At 51.2% G+C, this 23,811-nt stretch overlaps 1 protein-coding gene across 1 annotated transcript; it reads left to right on the top strand.

Annotated features, from left to right (window-relative positions):
* Window positions 1-16,742: 16,742 nt before the first annotated feature.
* LOC122923601 (protein mono-ADP-ribosyltransferase PARP14-like) lies at window positions 16,743-19,251 on the top strand (the record flags this gene model as incomplete). Its single annotated transcript, XM_044274468.1, has 2 exons — window positions 16,743-18,290; window positions 18,990-19,251. Coding segments are annotated over exons 1-2 (1,621 nt in total), but the record flags the coding sequence as incomplete, so codon positions are not given.
* Window positions 19,252-23,811: the final 4,560 nt, after the last annotated feature.

The raw sequence follows: 23,811 nt of genomic DNA, 5'->3' as shown, positions 1-23,811 counted from the left end.
ATGAGGGGGGTAAGTACCGGGGGAGGGGCACCTCCTGATATACTTCAGAGATGAGGGGGGTAAGTACCGGGGGAGGGGCACCTCCTGATATACTGCAGAGATGAGGGGGGTAAGTACCGGGGGAGGGGCACCTCCTGGTATACTTCAGAGATGAGGGGGGTAAGTACCGGGGAAGGGGCACCTCCTGATATACTGCAGAGATGAGGGGGGTAAGTACCGGGGGAGGGGGGCACCTCCTGATATACTGCAGAGATGAGGGGGGTAAGTACCGGGGGAGGGGGGCACCTCCTGATATACTGCAGAGATGAGGGGGGTAAGTACCGGGGGAGGGGGGCACCTCCTGATATACTGCAGAGATGAGGGGGGTAAGTACCGGGGGAGGGGGCACCTCCTGATATACTGCAGAGATGAGGGGGGTAAGTACCGGGGGAGGGGGGCACCTCCTGATATACTTCAGAGATGAGGGGGGTAAGTACCGGGGGAGGGGCACCTCCTGATATACTTCAGAGATGAGGGGGGTAAGTACCGGGGGAGGGGGGCACCTCCTGATATACTGCAGAGATGAGGGGGGTAAGTACCGGGGGAGGGGCACCTCCTGGTATACTTCAGAGATGAGGGGGGTAAGTACCGGGGGAGGGGCACCTCCTGGTATACTTCAGAGATGAGGGGGGTAAGTACCGGGGGAGGGGCACCTCCTGATATACTGCAGAGATGAGGGGGGTAAGTACCGGGGGGAGGGGTACCTCCTGATATACTGCAGAGATGAGGGGGGTAAGTACCGGGGGAGGGGCACCTCCTGATATACTTCAGAGATGAGGGGGTTAGTGTTTGTTGTATTAGATATTGGGGGTTGTAGTGATGGTCCTCACATCTCCCTGTGACCAGAGATAAGGTCCTCTGATGACCTCTGTGGCCCTCAGGAAGTTGCTGGGTCGGGGATCTCTACCCTTTTTCGGGGGTCTCAGTGTTTTGGCAGCTCTGTTAGTATGGCGGAGGGGATTACCTAACACAGGGTGGGGGGGGGGGGGGTCACCCCACTGTTTATACTGCTTCCTACATTATACTAATCCAGTGCCCGGTACCTCGAGGGTCTGTGTCATGTATGGAAGGCCCACCCCCGAGGTACAGAGCATTAGGTTAGTGTGGAGGAGAGGCTGCCATAGATGCCAGCAGGCGGAAACTGGAGGATGGCAGTAATGGGGCCAAAGCTGTCATAGGTAGAGGACCCCCTCTGGTGTATGTGCTGTGACTTTTGTCAGACTACAACCCCCAGCATGACCATGTCTGGTGTTGTAGTTCTGCAGCAGGCCTGGCCATGCCCCATGCAGCAGATCTGATCCCTGCTGTTAACCCCTGCTATCCTGCTGTCAAAGATGACTACATAATGGTTGGGGGCATACGATGGTGTCATATGGGTGCCCTGCGGGGGCGGTTTATGAATATAGCGCTGAGATCAGGGTTAATTCTGACAGCGCAGGCGCTCGTGTCTGATGAAGGTCGCCAGTCACCCCAGCACCTTTACGACTACAGGACGCCATCGAGCTGTCTACAGGCAACAATCCGACCACACGAGGTTTAAAAAGAAGGCAGAGGAACTCCGCAGATGAGGCCCGCGCTGCGCTGTCATAATGAGCTGCGCTGTCATACCGAGCCGCTCTGTCATACCTAGCCGCACTGCGCTCTCATACCAAGCTGCGCTGCCCTCTCATACCAAGCCGCGCCGCGCTGTCATACCAAGCCGCGCTGCGCTGTCATAATGAGCTGCGCTGTCATACCGAGCCGCTCTGTCATACCTAGCCGCACTGCGCTCTCATACCAAGCCGCGCCGCGCTGTCATACCAAGCCGCGCTGCGCTGTCATAATGAGCTGCGCTGTCATACCGAGCCGCTCTGTCATACCGAGCTCGCTCTGCGCTGTCATACCTAGCCGCACTGCGCTCTCATACCAAGCCGCGCTGCCCTCTCATACCAAGCCGCGCTGCGCTGTCATACCTAGCCGCGCTGTCATACCTAGCCGCGCTGTCATACCTAGCCGCGCTGCGCTCTCATACCAAGCCGCGCTGTCATACCTAGCCGCGCTGCGCTCTCATACCAAGCCGCGCTGTCAAACCTAGCCGCGCTGCGCTCTCATACCAAGCCGCGCTGTCATACCTAGCCGCGCTGCGCTCTCATACCAAGCCGCGCTGTCATACCTAGCCGCGCTGCGCTTTCATACCAAGCCGCGCTGTCAAACCTAGCCGCGCTGCGCTCTCATACCAAGCCGCGCTGTCAAACCTAGCCGCGCTGCGCTCTCATACCAAGCCGCGCTGTCATACCTAGCCGCGCCGCGCTTTCATACCAAGCCGCGCTGTCAAACCTAGCCGCACTGCGCTCTCATACCAAACCGTGCTGTCATACCTAGCCGCGCTGCGCTCTCATATCAAACCGCACTGTCATATCTAGCCGCGCTGCGCTCTCATACCAAGCCGCGCTGTCATACCTAGCCGCGCTGCGCTTTCATACCAAGCCGCGCTGTCAAACCTAGCCGCGCTGCGCTCTCATACCAAGCCGCGCTGTCATACCTAGCCGCGCCGCGCTTTCATACCAAGCCGCGCTGTCAAACCTAGCCGCGCTGCGCTCTCATACCAAGCCGCGCTGTCATACCTAGCCGCGCCGCGCTTTCATACCAAGCCGCGCTGTCAAACCTAGCCGCACTGCGCTCTCATACCAAACCGTGCTGTCATACCTAGCCGCGCTGCGCTCTCATATCAAACCGCACTGTCATATCTAGCCGCGCTGCGCTCTCATACCAAGCCGCGCTGTCATACCTAGCCGCGCCGCGCTTTCATACCAAGCCGCGCTGCGCTGTCATATCAAACCGCGCTGCCGCTTCTCTCTGTTTATCCCGTTTATTGTCTCTTTTCACAGTTCGAGATCGAGTTCTCCAGAAAAAGCCGCAGGAGCTGAAGCTACAAGACGGACGCGCGTTACTGCTGGACCTCCGCTCGCCGGAGGAGCTAGACACACAATCCGCGCCCCCGAGCGGAGCCCCCGCTGCTGTAAGTGCACAGCGGCCACATGTATGCGGGACGGCAGCGGTGGGAACTGTGCAGGCTTAGGCCTCGTGCACACGGCAGTTATACCCCCTTAGTACCCCCACACAGTAGTTATGTCCCCCTAGTGCCTCCACAGAGCAGTTATACCCCCCCCCCCAGTGCTCCGACACAGCAGTTATGCCTCCTTACTGCCTCCACAGAGCAGTTATACCCCCCCCCCCAGTGCCCCCACACAGAAGTTATGCCTCCTTACTGCCCCCACACAGTAGTTATGCCCCCTTAGTGCCCCCACACAGCAGTTATACCCCCTCAGTGCTCCGACACAGCAGTTATGCCCCCTCAGTGCCCCCACATAGTAGATATGCCCCCTCATTGCCCCCACACAGCAGTTATGCCCCCTTAGTGCCCCCACACAGCAGTTATACCCCCTCAGTGCCCCGACACAGCAGTTATGCCCCCTTAGTGCCCCCACATAGTAGATATGCCCCTTCATTGCTCCGACACAGCAGTTATGCCTCCTTACTGCCTCCACAGAGCAGTTATACCCCCTCAGTGCCCCCACACAGCAGTTATGCCTCCTTACTGCCCCCACAGAGCAGTTATACCCCCTCAGTGCCCCCACACAGAAGTTATGCCTCCTTACTGCCCCCACACAGTAGTTATGTCCCCTTAGTGTTAATAAAAACATTAATTCTGATGTGGTGACGTCATCGTGCTCAGCAGGTGCAATGATGTCACTACATTGGAGAGCGCAGTGAATGGTGAAGCAGGGAGCTGACACTTCCTCGGGATGCCATTCTTGCTGATACTCCTCCGGCCCCGCTTCTGTTCTCGCTGTGGGGGTTTTCGGACTCGTAGGGCACTTGTGATTGGTGTTCTGTGTGTTGTAGGTTTGTAAAGTGGAAGAGCAGCAGCAGGATGAGCCAGGTAAGTGTCTGCTCCGCTTTATGTCTGCATTGTGCGCTGCTGCAGTTCTTGTCACCGAGTAATGGTGCAATCCAGGAGCCACAAGGACAGGCTCCACTAGAGGGGCCCCTTAGAGCGCTCATCGCCCCTGGAGGAAGCAGCCAGGCCCTTCAGCTGTAGTTTCACATGGTGACCTTTCCGATGAATGGCCATCACAGTGGGGGACACTGCGGGCCCCTGTACAAGAACAGTTAATGGGCTCCTTGCACCCCAAAAGCTCATCCTAAAGTATCCCCTATAAACCCCCTACCAAGCACCAGCAATAGCAAACTGGGAAACTCTCACATGTGTCATCTAATAGAGCTGTCTGCTTTAAGGTGGCAGAGGGCCCCGAAGATCCTGGGCCCCTGAGCAGCTGCACACATGTGGTATGTCCACCCTGGCCCATCCATGTAAAGAAGGACGTTTGAGTCCATCAGAAAGGGAGCTGCTGGCACCTTACGCCACCATATCCTTGTAACGCTCGGCCCGGTGTCACCGCTGTTCTGGTTCTGGCCGAGCTGCCAGTCCGGTTGATGTACTGCTCCAAATGTATACAGAGAGCTCAATGCTGAGAGCACACAGCGGGGTTATAACGGACGGAGAGGAGTGGGGGGTGTAAGGTGGCGGGTAGCTTTTCTATTGGCTAGAAACTCAGTATTTTCTGTCTCCCCTCCCCCCTTCCTGGTGGGTGAAGACATTACTTCTTCTTTCTTTGAAACTGCTTGCTTGAGCTGAACGGAACCACAAAGAAGCACATAATAAAGCACAAAGTAAGATTCTAGTTTACAGGTGTTGGCTGAATGCCTGGCCGCCATCTTAGCTACAGTATAGTTCTCAACAAGCAAGTATCTATTTTGTATCAATAGTCCATAACACGCCGGGAGCTCAGACCTCTCCACCTTACATGACCGCCCGAACAGGGAGAGAGACAAGCTGCCGCGGAGCTCGGCACGAAAACACCCCAAAAGGTTGTGGAGCAGTGACTATTACTCATCACTGTGTCCTAAACCCTGCCGAATGCCGTCAGTGGGCGGCTGTACACCTCCTATAGCACCTGCAGAGTGTGACCTCATAAGGGTGACATCACCGGCCGGCCTGATCAATGTGTTTCATGCCGGTTCACCAGTTATTTCTACTATTTCCCAGTGACTGTGAGTCCCGGACACGAGGAGGGGACGAGGCCGAGGTCATCATATGTCCTGATCGAGAACGTCCAGGACTCCTGCTCTCCAGAGAAGCTGAACCTCCTGGTGGGAAGCATCAGTGACGTCCCCGACTTCTACGTGGAGATGATCCCAGAGCGCTGCTTGGCCGTGGTCACCTTCACCTGTGACATTGGTATGTGGTCAGGAGCTATGGCCAGTAGTGCGGGGTCATGAGCTGGATCTCTCCGGACTCATCGGTGAACTGGGGGCATTAACTAACTGCCTACTGTCCGGTGCCGCCTGGCTCCTACAGCACAGGTCACAGTGTGGCGGATGGTTTGTGTGCGTTTTCTAGTAGTGAGAGGGGTTGTCTTGGGCCTGTTTGTACATATAGACATCATACGGGGGGCTCCGCTGCTCAAGACCCTCTCTATGAGCGAGAACACCCAATACTGGTGGAGAACACCGTGAGAATGCGGCGTACGCTGGAGCTCGCCACCATTTCTTATGGATTCATATAGAATCTGCCATCATTCAGAGGTTGCAGAGGTGCCGGAGGCGCGATGAAGTCCACTATGACTCCGTGCAGCTCAGGGTTGTACAGACTCGTAACATGACCTTGTGCTTGAGGCCTGGGGCCCGGTGCGGCCTCTGGTGTCTGCAGCCCAATATTGCCGCCTCATGATGTCCTCAGGCCTCTCCGGGCAGAACCTTCATAGGAATCCATGCAGAATCCAGGCATTATCTGATCTATCTTCACAGATGTCGAGGCTTTCAATGAAAAATTCTCCAACCACCACATAACGAAGCAGTACAACATGAGAGCGACTGCTCTGGAGGACACCAAAGTGGTCAGGGCGGAGGACCTCTCCCCAAACACCTCAGAGGAAACCATCACACTCCACTTTGAGAGCGCTCGGTACGGAGGTGGACCTGTAGAAAAGGTGGAGATGATGCCAGACCTGAATGCAGCTCTGATTACATTCTACAGACAGGAAGGTAAGTGGCCCCGGGGCTTCTGCCATGTTTTACCTATAGAATAATACAGGAGGAGGAAGAAGAGTACTGTATACTGACTGGTATCTACAGCAACGGTGCCAGTCACTATGGAGAGGTCCTCATCTGCTGGAGGCGCCAGTCACTATGGAGAGGTCCTCATCTGCTGGAGGCTAGCAACTAAAGCTACGCTCAACGACAGAAAGCAAAGATTCTGAAGACGATAGAAGACGAGAAGGATTGACTAGAGACTGTACCTGCACAGAGGGTACCACTACAGTGACTGCACCAGCAGAACAGTGAGCGCAGCTCTGGAGTATAATACAGGATGTAACTCAGGATCAGTACAGGATAAGTAATGTATGTACACAGTGACTGCACCAGCAGAACAGTGAGTGCAGCTCTGGAGTATAATACAGAATGTAACTCAGGATCAGTACAGGATAAGTAATGTATGTACACAGTGACTGCACCAGCAGAATAGTGAGTGCAGCTCTGGGGTATAATGCAGGATGTAACTCAGGATCAGTACAGGATAAGTAATGTATGTGCACAGTGACTGCACCAGCAGAATAGTGAGTGCAGCTCTGGAGTGTAATACAGGATGTAACTCAGGATCAGTACAGGATAAGTAATGTATGTACACAGTGACTGCACCAGCAGAATAGTGAGTGCAGCTCTGGAGTGTAATACAGGATGTAACTCAGGATCAGTACAGGATAAGTAATGTATGTACACAGTGACTGCACCAGCAGAATAGTGAGTGCAGCTCTGGAGTATAATACAGGATGTAACGCAGGATCAGTACAGGATAAGTAATGTATGTACACAGTGACTGCACCAGCAGAATAGTGAGTGCAGCTCTGGAGTACAAGACAGGATGTAACTCAGGATCAGTACAGGATAAGTAATGTATGTACACAGTGACTGCACCAGCAGAACAGTGAGTGCAGCTCTGGAGTATAATACAGGATGTAACTCAGGATCAGTACAGGATAAGTAATGTATGTACACAGTGACTGCACCAGCAGAATAGTGAGTGCAGCTCTGGAGTATAATGCAGGATGTAACTCAGGATCAGTACAGGATAAGTAATGTATGTACACAGTGACTGCACCAGCAGAATAGTGAGTGCAGCTCTGAAGTACAAGACAGGATGTAACTCAGGATCAGTACAGGATAAGTAATGTATGTACACAGTGACTGCACCAGCAGAACAGTGAGTGCAGCTCTGGAGTATAATACAGGATGTAACTCAGGATCAGTACAGGATAAGTAATGTATGTACACAGTGACTGCACCAGCAGAATAGTGAGTGCAGCTCTGGAGTATAATGCAGGATGTAACTCAGGATCAGTACAGGATAAGTAATGTATGTACACAGTGACTGCACCAGCAGAATAGTGAGTGCAGCTCTGGAGTACAATACAGGATGTAACTGAGGATTAGTACAGGATAAGTAATGTATGTACACAGTGACTGCCCCAGCAGAATAGTGAGTGCAGTTCTGGAGTATAATACAGGATGTAACTCAGGATCAGTACAGGATAAGTAATGTATGTACACAGTGACTGCACCAGCAGAATAGTGAGTGCAGCTCTGGAGTATAATACAGGATGTAACTCAGGATCAGTACAAGATAAGTAATGTATGTACACAGTGACTGCACCAGCAGAATAGTGAGTGCAGCTCTGGAGTATAAGACAGGATGTAACTCAGGATCAGTACAGGATAAGTAATGTATGTACACAGTGACTGCACCAGCAGAATAGTGAGTGCAGCTCTGGAGTATAATACAGGATGTAACTCAGGATCAGTACAGGATAAGTAATGTATGTACACAGTGACTGCCCCAGCAGAATAGTGAGTGCAGCTCTGGAGTATAATACAGGATGTAACTCAGGATCAGTACAGGATAAGTAATGTATGTACACAGTGACTGCACCAGCAGAATAGGGAGTGCAGCTCTGGAGTATAATACAGGATGTAACTCAGGATCAGTACAGGAGAAGTAATGTATGTACACAGTGACTGCACCAGCAGAATAGTGAGTGCAGCTCTGGAGTATAATACAGGATGTAACTGAGGATCAGTACAGGATAAGTAATGTATGTACACAGTGACTGCACCAGCAGAATAGTGAGTGCAGCTCTGGAGTATAAGACAGGATGTGACTCAGGATCAGTACAGGATAAGTAATGTATGTACACAGTGACTGCAGCAGCAGAATAGTGAGTGCAGCTCTGGAGTATAATACAGGATGAAGGATCAGTACAGGATAAGTAATGTATGTACACAGTGACTGCACCAGCAGAATAGTGAGTGCAGCTCTGGAGTATAATACAGGGTGTAACTCAGGATCAGTAATGTCATGTTGAAGGGAGGTATATTGCTATATCACTGTTATGTTTTATCTGATAATATGTCTTTTTGTTCTGGTTTGTTGCAGTTGTGAAGTCGGTTTTGACCAGGACACATCAGATTAATGAGAAGGCTATTCCTGTGTATCCCTATTACCTATTGATTGGAGAATGTTTGTATGGGAAGGAGAAGACTGTGTTAAAATCTCCAGATCCAGTGGATTTCCAGATAAGTCCTTTCTTACTGGAGTTCTTCTTGAATAACGCACAGATAAAACAAGACGTGGAGGACCACATGGCCGATCACCACTGTGAGATCAGATGGCCAGCTCCACATTGCCAGAAACCTGTTGTCACACTGTCCGTCTCCAGCAAACTATCAGCACAGTCGAGGAAGATGTCAAAAATCGCCCCATCCTGGAGCAAGAATGTCCATAGTCAGTTTTCACTTCTCACATCAAAATATGAAGTCAGACAGTATGACGTGAAGAGCTCTGTCTGGGAAACCATTAAAGAAAAAGTCTCCAGCCCAACGTACAATGGCATATTGTTCAAAGCAGACCTGGTGGCCGAGAAGGTTTTTCTTGTGGGCCTTTCAGAGGATCTCATTAAGTCCGAGTCAAGTTTTAAAGACCTGGTCAGCACGGCAACTATTGAGCTGACACAGGAGGATCTTGCTGTATTTGTCAAGCCCCATATTTACAAGTTCCTGTCCACATCTCTCCTGGTAAGATGCTTCAAGGAAGAGTCCCCAAACCTCAAGATCGAATATGATTCAACAACAAGTAAAGTGAAATTGTGTGGCATAAAAGTCAAAGTGCAAAATGCCAAATGTGAAATTCTGGAAGCTACACAGGTGGTCAGGTCCAGAGCAGTCCACCAGGATCCACAAATCATCCAGTTCCTATCGGTGGTGGACAATGAAGACCTCTCCTTGCAGCATACGGGTAGGCTACCCGACACTGCTAGATTTGAGTGTGTAGTTCCCTTTAAGCCAGTCAGGCCGGTTACCGGCAATCCTTATAACAGCCAGCAGAGGGAGCCCCCAGCTCAGTATAAATAGGCTAGGGCCTAGCTCAGGAAGGTAGAAGTTTCCAGACTCAGTGCAGAGAGGGATTCCCTCCTGAGTCCTTATGCATAGAAGTCAGAAGGGCATAGCTAAACAGCGAAGACACGGAATACCACAGAGGCCGATCAGATAAAGCAAGAGGTACTCAAGACAACAGAGGAGGTACTATATAAAGACAGCTTCAAGGGTACGCCAGATAAAGGGCATTAGACCTTGGAGAGAAAGTCACATGTAGCAGGACCAGTCAGGAATAGTGTGCAAACCGCCTGTACTGCATCTCCTGTAATCAACACTCTGTATAATGCCTTGCTAAGACCGGCCATTCTGTACTCCCAAGAACCAGCTGTATCCACTGATATTCAGTAAAAGTTCCAGTTTTTGTTGGCTATCCTATGCTTGCTTCATTCTTCTACAATACCATACACGGCGTGTCACCGTTTAATTGACACTGGCGTCACGAACTGTTAAATACCTGCCTGTTCCAGTATTTGCCCCAATTGAAGACGACAGTGGATCCCAGGTTAGTGGTCAATCTGCACTACAATGCCCAGCAAACACTACTGACTACCTGGGACACTGCATCGCTCTTTTTGGCGTCACGAACAGGATCCGCATACTTCTACAGTGCAGAGAAGTGTGAACTGTGTGCTTTAACTATTCCACCACCGTATTACAAAGACTGTACCCTTTATTTCCAAGCCGGTGGATTGAAATTGTGCCTGGGAGGAATCAGAGACGCTGTACTGTGTTGCGCTACCCCCAGAGAGAAAATCGTACTTGTGGACTGTGATTTATTGGACTTTTTGCAACACCCTGCTTGCTGTCAGGGAATCGTGATCAAGATGGCCACCGGCCGCCTGGAGTAAAGTTTCCCGCGCTGCTGAGGACCTCCGTGGGCGGATCCCTTCAAAGACACAGAGAATCCCGCCCTCTTCATCATCGCACCGCCGCGGCCCTGCTTTTCCTGCGTCAGCCACGTCACCGCGTACACAGGACGTCCGGAGTCTCACGAGATTTGGCCTGCGCGAACCCGGCGATACCGGTAAGAACTTGTATCCGGAGGGAAGGGGATTGTTCCGGCCCCTTTAGTCACCCGCGGCCACCTCGTAATAAGTTAACATGTCAGATCCGGGAGTTGCCGAGCGGCCGGACCCGGGAGAGCTTGCGGCTCCTAATCATCCTATAGCCCCCAGCATGATGCCCTTTACCATGCCTTACTATTTTGGGGCTCCATGGTTTCCCCGCTATAACGGAGAGGTCCATACCCTAAGGGACTTTAAGGAAAAGTTGCTGGCCTTATTCAAACTATACCCCATAAATGCCGATCAGCAAATGGAAATCTTGCTAGCGCAACTGGAGGGGGCTGCCCGCAGAGAGGTATTATCCTGGCCTGCTGCGGAACGGAGTACTCTAGAGCAGATATTCACCCGCCTCAGGGACACTTTTGAAACGAGGACTGCCTCAGAGATAAAGATGCACTTCTTTGGCAAGAAACAGAGGCCCGGTGAGTCCCTCCGTGACTATGCCCTATCACTTCAGGAGGCTTTGGGGGCTGTAATTCAGATAGATCCCAAGGAAGCTGATAACCAGGATCAGACCCTGAGGGAACAATTTATTACCGGAGTGGCTAGTGAGCAAATAAGGACCCAATTAAAGATGCTGTCCGCCCAACACCCTAACAGTACCTTTCTGGACTTTAAAGAACTGGCTATAAAAATTCTGGGGTCAGCAGTATCTACAGAGTTGAGCCCCCCACCTGAGTTATCAGCCTGCAGGTCAAAACCGCTTATCATTAACCGAGCTGAGGCCGGTCAAGCTGTTCAGGCTACAGCTACCGATACTATTGCCATGCTGACAGAGCAAGTAAATCACCTCACTAAAAGCCTAGAGAGAGTGTGCAGAAAAATGGAGGAATGGGAAAAACCTATGATGTCAGAAGAGGAGTTCCTGTCACCCTCTAAGCCGTTCCCACCTCCATACCAAGAGACTCACCCCAGGGATCCGGGGAGGCGCAATAGGGGTCGCCAGCGGCCCGTGTGTGCATACTGCAAAAAGATGGGACACACAGAATCCACTTGCTGGCAGTTAAACGGGCAACCCCTGAGGCTGAGGACCACCCCTCGGGAGGTAGAACACTAGGTCCAAAAGATCCAAATTGGATGCCACGGTATGTAGGATCCCATCCTAAAATCAATGTGGAGATTAACGGGGTCCCCTTTGAAGCCCTATTAGATACTGGGTCTCAGGTCACTACTATTCAGCTGCCCGCCTTTGAAAGATTCTGGGACACCAACCAATTGACCCAGCCGCCTGAATCCTGGGTAGAGATTGTCGCCAGCAATGGCAAACCGGTAAAGATCCATGGATACTGGGAACCCACCCTGCAGGTGGGAGAAGTAACCTTGCCTCAACAGGGGGTGATAGTAGTACAGGCTGGCGACAGAGGAGGACATCCTGTCATTCTAGGAACCAATGTCTTCAAAAACTGTTATGCAGAAATACTTGCCGTATTACACCAGACTCTGCCCACCGCTTCCTCTGCGTCCAAGAGGGTGATTCAAAAGACTATCACTGTGTTAAGTGCCCAGCAGAGGTTTGCTAACGGGAAAGGAGAAATTTGTACTGCCAGGATTCGTGATAATAAGCCTGTGACTTTGCCTCCTAATTCCCAAACTCTCTTATGGTGTCGTGCTGTCCTGGGAGTCCAAGGCCAAGATTATCCAGCCCTGGTGGAACCAATCCAGATGGAGAACTACCCTTACGTGAGAGCTGCCAAGTGCCTGGTGAACGTCTCCCAAGGTAAAGTACCTGTCCGTCTGATTAACCTGAGTGATCATCCTGTTGCGCTTACTAAGCATGACCCTGTTGCCCAGCTTTCTCAGGTGTTCTTCCAAGACATCATCCGTCTTCCAGTGACAGAAAAGCCGCCAGCTGTAGTCAGCGGATGTCCGCCGGTGCCCCAGTCACAAGTGCCCTGGTGGGAAGAGCTCCATGTCGGGGACGAGACTACCCCCCAACGTCAACAAGAGGGGATACTACAGCTTGTCAAAGAGCACCACCAGGCCTTCAGTAAATATGCTGCTGATTATGGAGAGGTTAGTGCCATACAACACACCATACCTACTGGCTCTCATCCTCCTATCAAGGAGAGATACAGACCCTTACCGCCTACTTCCTATCAGACTGTAAAGGAAATGATCCAAGAGATGAAAGACTCTAATGTAATCCGGGACAGTCGTAGCCCGTGGGCGGCACCCCTGGTCCTTGTAAAGAAGAAGGATGGTGGTATCCGTTTCTGCGTGGACTATAGAAAAATTAATCAAATAACCCACAAAGACGCGTACCCACTGCCCCGCATTGAGGAGTCACTAACTGCTCTGGGCTCCGCTGCCTATTTCTCCACGTTGGACTTGACCAGTGGCTACTGGCAAGTACCCATGGCCCCGGCAGATAGGGAAAAGACGGCTTTCACCACTCCCATGGGCCTGTTCGAATTCAATTGTATGCCGTTCGGGTTATGTAATGCCCCAGGAACTTTCCAGAGACTAATGGAACGGTGCTTGGGTCACAAAAACTTTGAAACAGTGCTGCTGTATCTAGATGACGTCATTGTGTACTCAAAAACATATGAAGACCATCTGAAACACTTAGCCGAGGTATTTGAAATCCTTATCAAATATGGCCTGAAGGTAAAGCCATCCAAGTGCCACTTGCTCAAACCTGCGGTAAAATACCTGGGGCATGTGGTAAGCGGAGAGGGCGTACAACCTGACCCTGATAAGTTAGCGGCTGTCCGTAACTGGCCGGTACCCACTACCGTCAAAGAGGTGAGGGGTTTCCTTGGTTTTGCCGGCTACTATAGACGTTTTATCCCCCATTTTGCTCAAATAGCCGATCCTATCCAGGAACTCTTGAGGGGGCAGCCCAAGAAAAGTCCTAGAACTCCAGTGCCCATTGAGTGGAATGAAGAAAGAGAGATAGCGTTCCAGTTGTTAAAAAAGAAACTGACTGAGCCTCCCGTGTTAGGTTATCCAGACTACAGCAAGCCCTTCCATCTGTATACTGATGCTAGCAAGCGAGGCCTGGGGGCTGTGTTAGCCCAGATTCAAGAGGGAAAAGAAAGAGTGATAGCTTATGCAAGCCGCTCCCTGAAAGGAGCTGAGAAAAATGACCAGAATTATAGTTCCTTCAAACTAGAATTCCTGGCATTAGTGTGGGCAGTGACGGAAAAATTCAAAGATTATCTAGCCGCTACCCCCTTCATTGCATTCACTGATAATAACCCTCTGGCACATCTAAATACAGCTAAATTGGGGGCTTTGGAGCAAAGATGGGCCTTGCCTCGCCAACTATGATTTCTCTGTATAATATTGTGCTGGACGTACTAATGACAATGCTGATGCTTTATCCAGGCTTCCCACAGAGACAGCTCCTGATGATGTGCGAGATGCTTGGGAAGATGTAGAAATGCCGGCCTTCTACCATAAATTTGCTCAACAGGATCAGGCCCGGGCTACCAGTGACAGAGCTGCAGATCCTTCACCCTCCAGTAGGCCTGAACTCAAAGAAGAAAGGTGGGTGAAACTACAGTCTGAAAGTAGAGTGCTGGGTGAATTGTTGGACTTCATCACCAGTGGCAGAGCCCCTGAGAGGATTCGGCGGAAGAGTACAGATCCTGAGCTCATCAAACTGTGGAGACAGCGCCATCAGCTCTTCATACAAAAGGGCCTGTTGCTGCGGAGAAGCCTAGACCCAGTGTCCAACGAGAGGGTGCATCAGATTCTCATACCCCGACGAGATGCAGGTATGGTGTTGGAGATGTACCACAATCAATCCGGTCACTTTGGGGTCCAAAAGACTGAGGCAAATATCCGCCAGCGGTTTTACTGGGTGGGCATGCGAGAAGACATGGAGAAGTGGTGTCGAGAGTGTGTAGCCTGTACCTTGAAACGAGGTGAACACCATGATCAGAGGGCACCACTGAGACCCATTGTAAGTACTCGTCCTCTTGAACTTGTCGCCATCGACCATGTGAAGCTGGAACCTAGTCGCTCAGGGTATGTGTACGCTATGACTATTATTGACCATTTCACTAAGTTTGTTGTAGCGGTGCCTGTGAGAGACCAGACGGCCAAGACTACAGCCGAACTGTTCTGGAAACACTTCCTCCTGCCCTACGGTTGTCCAGAAAAGATCCTCACCGATCAAGGTCCTGCTTTTGAGTCCCATCTGTTCCATGAACTGTGCCGCCTGCACAACTGTAAGAAGATCCGGACGACGGCCTACCATCCGCAAGGTAATGGATTGTGTGAAAAAATGAATCAGACCTTGATAGAGATGCTGAGGACCGTGCCTCCTGAAACCAGGGGAGATTGGCCTAATCTGTTGCCACAGCTCATGTTCACATACAATCATACCATACACTGTTCCACCGGGTATACCCCCTTCTATTTGATGTTTGGGCGCCAAGGGTTATTGCCTGCTGACCACTCCTTGGACGTACTCGTACCTGATTGCATCAACCCATTACCTAATACCGACTGGGTTGCTGAACACCAAAGGCGATTGAATACGGCCCAAGCTATTGTTCAGGAACGTATGGACTATGCTAGAGACCGGCAGCAGAGAGACTATGACCAAGCAGCCCATGCAGAACCCTTGACAATAGGGGCTGTGGTATGGTTAAAAAATAACCGCCGCACCAGTAAACTGGACAGTAAATGGGAACAAAGTCCCTATGTTGTCACTGCAATCCCAAATGTTGGAACTCACACTTATGAGATCACCCGGGAAGGCAGGGGATCCCAAATTGTACACCGAAACCGGTTAAAGCTCTGCCTGACACCAGAACCCAGTGCCGAGAGTTCTATCTCTGAACCCCCTGTGTCAGAGTCATCAATACGGCCCGAGGATCCTATGCAGGCTGTCTGTGATCTAAGGTATGACGCTGATCCCATGCATTGGCTTCTGACACCATGGTTGAACTTGTTGGTGCCCGCTCCGGCACCTACTGTACCTTCACTTCCAGAAGAGCCGGTTCAAGATGCCCCGGATCCAGCTCCCCCTCTAGTGGATCCTGTTGTTCCTGTTGTTCCAGTTGTTCCTGACCAAGGTCTCACGGATGGAGATCCTCCTGTTGCTCCTCTCTCTTCTACCTCGTTGCTAAGGGAAGAGGAGACCCCTGTGTTGAGAAGGTCCACCCGGATAACCAGGGGACGTCCGCCAGTCCATTTAGGAGACTTTGACTATGCTGGTGGTGTCTCCCCCCGAACAGTTGTTAATAGAAATAGCCTGCTTGACGTTTGTACGCAAGAATGGACTCCTCCACGTGAGCCCTTGCCTGTTCTATACCCACGGGGAAACCCTGTGTAGTTCCTTATTATACTTCAGTTAAGGAAAAAATAGACTAACCTGGTTCACCTTAAGTCCGCTGTGCCAGGTCAGCGGCCGTGCCTAAGAAGAAAGAAGACGCCCCTTTTTCTTGCGTCATTTATTGCAAATGTTATATTTTTGTGTGAAATAGTTGTTTATTATATTTATAATGCAATGTTTAAATTATGCAGCAGCTTATGTTGGTTCAGGCATGTGTGTGAGTACGAGGCCTTACTCACGTTAAAGTCTGGGGGTGTGCAGCATACGGGTAGGCTACCCGACACTGCTAGATTTGAGTGTGTAGTTCCCTTTAAGCCAGTCAGGCCGGTTACCGGCAATCCTTATAACAGCCAGCAGAGGGAGCCCCCAGTTCAGTATAAATAGGCTAGGGCCTAGCTCAGAAGGGTAGAAGTTTCCAGACTCAGTACAGAGAGGGTTTCCCTCCTGAGTCCTTATGCATAGAAGTCAGAAGGGCATAGCTAAACAGCGAAGACACGGAATACCACAGAGGCCGATCAGATAAAGCAAGAGGTACTCAAGACAACAGAGGAGGTACTAGATAAAGACAGCTTCAAGGGTACGCCAGCTATAGGGCATTAGACCTTGGAGAGAAAGTCACATGTAGCAGGACCAGTCAGGAATAGTGTGCAAACCGCCTGTACTGCATCTCCTGTAATCAACACTCTGTATAATGCCTTGCTAAGACCGGCCATTCTGTACTCCCAAGAACCAGCTGTATCCACTGATATTCAGTAAAAGTTCCAGTTTTTGTTGGCTATCCTATGCTTGCTTCATTCTTCTACAATACCATACACGGCGTGTCACCGTTTAATTGACACTGGCGTCACGAACTGTTAAATACCTGCCTGTTCCAGTATTTGCCCCAATTGAAGACGACAGTGGATCCCAGGTTAGTGGTCAATCTGCACTACAATGCCCAGCAAACACTACTGACTACCTGGGACACTGCATCCTGCTTCCTCTTCACCACAAATAATATAAATGCCATGATACAGGTGAGGACGTATGATGTTCTGTTGGTGGCTGCTTCTGAGAAGGACCTAGTGGAAGCGGAGAGACAGATGAAGAAGGAGCTAGTCTGTAAGCGGATCACTATAGAAGACAGGCGAGTGATACAGATGCCAGAATGGGACAGTGTTAGAATAAATATGGCCGACCTACTGAATACCGAGAAGACAATGGTGTTGATGGACGCGATTCCTACTGGAGCAGAGAAGGAGGTTGTGATTTATGGCCTGTCCTCAGCTGTAGATATTGCCTACCAACAAATCCATGAATTCCTTATGGAGAACACTGTGGTGCAGGAGGAGATCGTGGTGAAATCGAGGGCCATTGTGGAGTTTATTGAGAAGGAGATTTTAGATGTGGCTAGGTACAACATAAACATCACAAGGAAGGATAACGGCATCCGCTTATCTGGCCCCAAGCAGTATGTAAAGGAGCGGGCGGAACATCTACGTTCTGCCATCTCCAAACTTCATTCTGAAACTCTTTATATCGATAAACCGGGAGCCAAGAAGTTCTGTCTAGAAAATGAAGATGGCAATGCTAAATATGCGCTGTCTATGTACCGCTGTGCAATACATTTGGAGAAGGACGGTCAAGGAGAAGCAGTAGCACTGGAAATTAATCTGAATGAACCGCTCTGCCGCCTAACGCTAGAAAATGGAGTCACAATTGCGGTGCACGCAGATAACCCGTACCAGCAAAAGGTCGGTGTTGTGGTTATTGTGACCAGTGAAGATCTGAAGCCTATGGGAGGATTAGAGCAAACCTTACACAATGATCTTGTCCGTGCCGAATGTGAAGCTGTCATTCAGAAAGAGGGAAAACTGGCAGCAGGTGAATCTATCATAACCAATGCCGGCAACTTGCCGTGTAAGCAGCTGATACATGTGGTGAGCCCCAAATCAGGGTCCAAGAGTAAAGGTCCTCTATGTAAAGCCGTAAAGAGTGTCCTGGATCTGGCTGCCAAGAACGGTCACACATCTATTGCACTTTCCGCCTCCAGCTTCGCTGCCTGTGGATATCCGGTGGAGACCTGCACAGAATGCATTGTGACCGCCATCCAGCAGCACATGGAAAGTCAAGAAGGCAGCAGCTCCATCAGATACATCCACCTGGTGGACAGCGAGGACCGCATCGTCAAGGCTTTCATCCAGTCCCTGAGTGACGAGTATGAAGAGAAAAATATCCAGTTCACCTCAAAACAAGAAGTGAAAAAACTGAAAGCACAAAAGAGCAAGAATGACGGCGGCGCTGCAGACAAATACAATAGGCAAATGGTGACCACCAAGGAAGGGCTGAAAATCAAGATCATCCAAGGGAATATTCAAGACGCCACCGTGAGTGCTATCAGGGGCTACCATAAAACAAATATGGTGGGTTTTAGTGAAAGCTTGAGATTGTGCTAAAAAAAATCACCAGAATGTGGTCCATTACAAGCCCCTCCAAAAGACCCTCGTAACCCGGCCCCCTACTTCTAAAGATCTGAAGGTGCTGCAGCATTGGCTATGTAGAGTTCATGTAGTCCTCATCGCCATACATTGATGTTCTGGGGAGCAGGGCCCCTCCTCACTACATGTATGACTCAAATGTCATATCTACCAATCCTTTGATATGTTGCATGAAAATCTTCACTGGTCATTTTACAGACCTGGAAATCCCCTTTAAGTGTCCCATCATTCCTCGTTAGGTCAATGTCAGCTGGCTTCAGTGATCTGCATTCTGTGCGAATGAGTGATCCTCCCATACATATGCATCCTCAGCTCGGCTGAGCATGCAAACGGAGAGAGGAGAGAGAGCTGCTGCCGGGCGGCTCCTCTTATCTGCTCGCCAACAATAGGATCGGGCAAGTGAATCCGACTTGGCCAATCCTGCCCTGACGTCTGGGGAGAGTCGGAGGCCACCATACACATTAGATGGTCAGCCGAAGCCGCCGGGTTCCTCTAATGTGTGTGGCCAGGGGATTGGTGATTGCACGGTCCGCTCCCCGAGGCAGCAGGTGGCTGGTGTGGATGCACTAACTGTGATCATTTCTCTAGAGCAATGTGATTGTGAACAGTGTGGGTAAAGAGCTGGATCTGAGGTCCGGAGCCGTGTCCAGCGCAATATTCAGGAAGGCCGGGGCCAGACTACAGGACCTACTCAACAGAGAGAAGCCGCAATCTGCAGTGACGGACGGCTGCGTGTTCATCACGGACGGCTGCGGCCTGCCCTGCCACCTCGTCCTACATGCTGTGGTTCCCCGGTGGGACGAGGGACAAGGATCTTCTGAGCAGGTGAGAAGGAATCGCACAGGGAGAGGTGTGTTTATCTGGATATCTCTATATATTGAAGAGCAGGGGCAGACTGCCGCGCATCGCTCCTACAAGGGTCACTGGCGGACCCGGGTGCACATATTTATAGGATTCCATTGCTGGGTGGATTTTATATGGAGAATAATGAAACTTTCTGCTGATCGCATCACTACCACAGTGAAGGAACTATTGTGCTTGCTTTGGGGTTGCTATGGTAACACGTAGAGCCTGCGTGACCTCCTGTCATCTGATTACGGTTTTCTTTTAAAAGTCTATTCCCATAATTAACATTGTGAGGTCTGGAAGCCGCATCTGTTTAGAATGGCGTTCCCCTACCCGTCTGGCGAAGCAGCCACCGCATCTGGGCAGGGACTGGACGGAGAGATGGTCGCATATGTGTGAATGGAGAAAGCATGCTCGGCCGTTCTGTGACTGGCCACCTCTCCACTCATTCTTGGCCTGGAGGTTTGTGTAGGATCTGCACATTTATGGAATTTCCTGTTGGTGCGTCGTACCTATCGCAAAAAATCCATCCAAGATGGAACTGTCACAGCATGTCACATGTCGCAGTGCAACGCCATAGACTATCATTATAAGAATTGTCGCGTGACACATGTAGCAGCGTAGTTGTGCCCTGTGTGTCGTGTAGCCCTTGCCTAAAGCGGACCTACAGCAGTGAAGAAAATGACTGGGTTGTTATGGAAACCTGGAGTAAAACTGTGTGTATGTGGAGACTAAGGGCCTGTGCGCTTCTATTGCCTGATAAGGGTCATGTGACCGTGGGTATGGCGTTGGGATATGAAGAGAAAGACTTGCAGGCTTGTATTGGGTAATGCAGGTTATTGTTAGGAATATCTCCGGAGCGGTACGTCCTAGAGAGCGGAGACCCCACAAGATGTCTTTCCAGGTAGCAGGGGATGTGTACACCAAGTGTCGCTGAAATCGATGGTTGTGTTTTGAGTAATCGCAGAACTTACATACATATATACAGGTCCTTCTCGAAAAATTAGCATATTGTGATAAAGTTCATTATTCTCTGTAATTACTGATAAACATTAGACTTTCATATATTTTAGATTCATTACACACAACTGAAGTAGTTCAAGCCTTTTATTGTTTTAATATTGATGATTTTGGCCACAGCTCATGAAAACCCAAATTCCTATCTAAAAAAATTAGCATATTTCATCCGACCAATAGAAGAAAAGTGTTTTTAATACAAAAAAAAGTCAACCTTCAAATAATGATGTTCAGTTCTGCACTCAATACTTGGTGGGGAATCCTTTTGCAGAAATGACTGCTTCACTGCGGCGTGGCATGGAGGCGATCAGCCTGTGGCACTGCTGAGGTGTTATGGAGGCCCAGGAGGCTTCAATGCGGCGTGGCATGGAGGCAATCAGCCTGTGGCACTGCTGAGGTGTTATGGAGGCCCAGGAGGCTTCAGTGCGGCGTGGCATGGAGGCCATCAGCCTGTGGCACTGCTGAGGTGTTATGGAGGCCCAGGAGGCTTCAATGCGGCGTGGCATGGAGGCAATCAGCCTGTGGCACTGCTGAGGTGTTATGGAGGCCCAGGAGGCTTCAATGTGGCGTGGCATGGAGGCAATCAGCCTGTGGCACTGCTGAGGTGTTATGGAGGCCCAGGAGGCTTTAATGCGGCGTGGCATGGAGGCAATCAGCCTGTGGCACTGCTGAGGTGTTATGGAGGCCCAGGAGGCTTCAATGCGGCGTGGCATGGAGGCAATCAGCCTGTGGCACTGCTGAGGTGTTATGGAGGCCCAGGATGCTGCAATGCGGCGTGGCATGGAGGCAATCAGCCTGTGGCACTGCTGAGGTGTTATGGAGGCCCAGGAGGCTTCAATGTGGCGTGGCATGGAGGCAATCAGCCTGTGGCACTGCTGAGGTGTTATGGAGGCCCAGGAGGCTTTAATGCGGCGTGGCATGGAGGCAATCAGCCTGTGGCACTGCTGAGGTGTTATGGAGGCCCAGGAGGCTTCAATGCGGCGTGGCATGGAGGCAATCAGCCTGTGGCACTGCTGAGGTGTTATGGAGGCCCAGGAGGCTTCAATGTGGCGTGGCATGGAGGCAATCAGCCTGTGGCTCTGCTGAGGTGTTATGGAGGCCCAGGAGGCTTCAATGTGGCGTGGCATGGAGGCAATCAGCCTGTGGCACTGCGGAGGTGTTATGGAGGCCCAGGAGGCTTCAATGTGGCGTGGCATGGAGGCAATCAGCCTGTGGCTCTGCTGAGGTGTTATGGAGGCCCAGGAGGCTTCAATGTGGCGTGGCATGGAGGCAATCAGCCTGTGGCTCTGCTGAGGTGTTATGGAGGCCCAGGAGGCTTCAATGCGGCGTGGCATGGAGGCAATCAGCCTGTGGCACTGCTGAGGTGTTATGGAGGCCCAGGAGGCTTCAATGTGGCGTGGCATGGAGGCCATCAGCCGGTGGCACTGCTGAGGTGTTATGGAGGCCCAGGAGGCTTCAATGCGGCGTGGCATGGAGGCAATCAGCCTGTGGCACTGCTGAGGTGTTATGGAGGCCCAGGAGGCTTCAATGTGGCGTGGCATGGAGGCAATCAGCCTGTGGCTCTGCTGAGGTGTTATGGAGGCCCAGGAGGCTTCAATGTGGCGTGGCATGGAGGCAATCAGCCTGTGGCTCTGCTGAGGTGTTATGGAGGCCCAGGAGGCTTCAATGCGGCGTGGCATGGAGGCAATCAGCCTGTGGCACTGCTAAGGTGTTATGGAGGCCCAGGAGGCTTCAATGTGGCGTGGCATGGAGGCCATCAGCCGGTGGCACTGCTGAGGTGTTATGGAGGCCCAGGAGGCTTCAATGCGGCGTGGCATGGAGGCAATCAGCCTGTGGCACTGCTGAGGTGTTATGGAGGCCCAGGAGGCTTCAATGCGGCGTGGCATGGAGGCAATCAGCCTGTGGCACTGCTGAGGTGTTATGGAGGCCCAGGAGGCTTCAATGCAGCGTGGCATGGAGGCAATCAGCCTGTGGCTCTGCTGAGGTGTTATGGAGGCCCAGGATGCTTCACTGCGGCGTGGCATGGAAGCAATCAGCCTGTGGCACTGCTGAGGTGTTATGGAGGCCCAGGAGGCTTCAATGCGGCGTGGCATGGAGGCAATCAGCCTGTGGCACTGCTGAGGTGTTATGGAGGCCCAGGATGCTTCAATGCGGCGTGGCATGGAGGCAATCAGCCTGTGGCCCTGCTGAGGTGTTATGGAGGCACAGGATGCTTCAATGCGGCGTGGCATGGAGGCAATCAGCCTGTGGCACTGCTGAGGTGTTATGGAGGCCCAGGAGGCTTCAATGCGGCGTGGCATGGAGGCAATCAGCCTGTGGTACTGCTGAGGTGTTATGGAGGCCCAGGAGGCTTCGATATCGGCCTTAAGCTCATCCAGAGTGTTGGGTCTTGCGTCTCTCACTTTCTCTTCCCAATATCCCACAGATTCTCTATGGGGTTCAGGTCAGGAGAGTTGGCCGGCCAGTTGAGCCCAGTAATACCATGCTCAGTAAACCAGTTACCAGTGGTGTTGGCGCTGTGAGCAGGTGCCAGGTCGTGCTGAAAAATGACATCTTCATCTCCATAAAGCTTTTCAGCAGATGGAAGCATGAAGTGCTCCACAATCTCCTGATAGCGGCTGCATTGACCCTGCCCTTGATAAAACACAGTGGACCAACACCAGCAGCTGACGTGGCCCCCCAGACCATCACTGACTGTGGGCACTGGACACTGGACTTCAGGCATTTGGGCATTTCCCGCTCCCCAGTCTCCTCCAGACTCTGGCACCTTGATTTCCGAATGACATGCAACAGTCCGGTGCTGCTTCTCTGTAGCCCAGGTCAGGCGCTTCTGCCGCTGTTTCTGGGGAATGCGGCACCTGTAGCCCATTTCCTGCACACGCCTGTACACGGGGGCTCTGGATGTTTCTACTCCAGACTCAGTCCACTGCTTCCGCAGGTCCCCCAAGGTCTGGAATCGGTCCTTCTCCACAATCTTCCTCAGGGTCCGGTCACCTCTTCTCGTTGTGCAGCGTTTTCTGCCACACTTTCTCCTTCCCACAGACTTCCCACTGAGGGGCCCTGATACAGCGCTCTGGGAACAGCCTATTCCTTCAGACATGTCTTTCTGTGTCTTACCCTCCTGCTTGAGGGGGTCAATGATGGCCTTCTGGACAGCAGTCAGGTCGGCAGTCTGACCCATGATTGCCGTTTGGAGTAATGAACCCGGCTGGGAGTTTGTAAAAGCCTCAGGAATCTTTTGCAGGTGTTTAGAGGTAATTAGTTGATTCAGATGATTGGGTTAATAGCTCGTTTAGAGAACCTTTTCATGATATGCTAATTTTTTTAGATAGGAATTTTGGGTTTTCATGAGCTGTGGCCAAAATCATCAATATTAACACCAATAAAAGGCTTGAACTCCTTCAGTTGTGTGTAATGAATCTAAAATATATGAAAGTCTAATGTTTATCAGCACATTACAGAAAATAATGACCTTTATCACAATATGCTAATTTTTTGAGAAGGACCTGTACTTACACACATACGTCCTTCTTTATATATATATAGA

The sequence above is a fragment of the Bufo gargarizans genome, unplaced genomic scaffold (assembly GCF_014858855.1).
Source record: "Bufo gargarizans isolate SCDJY-AF-19 unplaced genomic scaffold, ASM1485885v1 original_scaffold_1771_pilon, whole genome shotgun sequence".
NCBI classification, from domain to species: Eukaryota; Metazoa; Chordata; class Amphibia; order Anura; family Bufonidae; genus Bufo; species Bufo gargarizans.
Note: the sequence above shows the minus strand (reverse complement) of the source record. Positions and strands in the feature narration are given on the sequence as shown.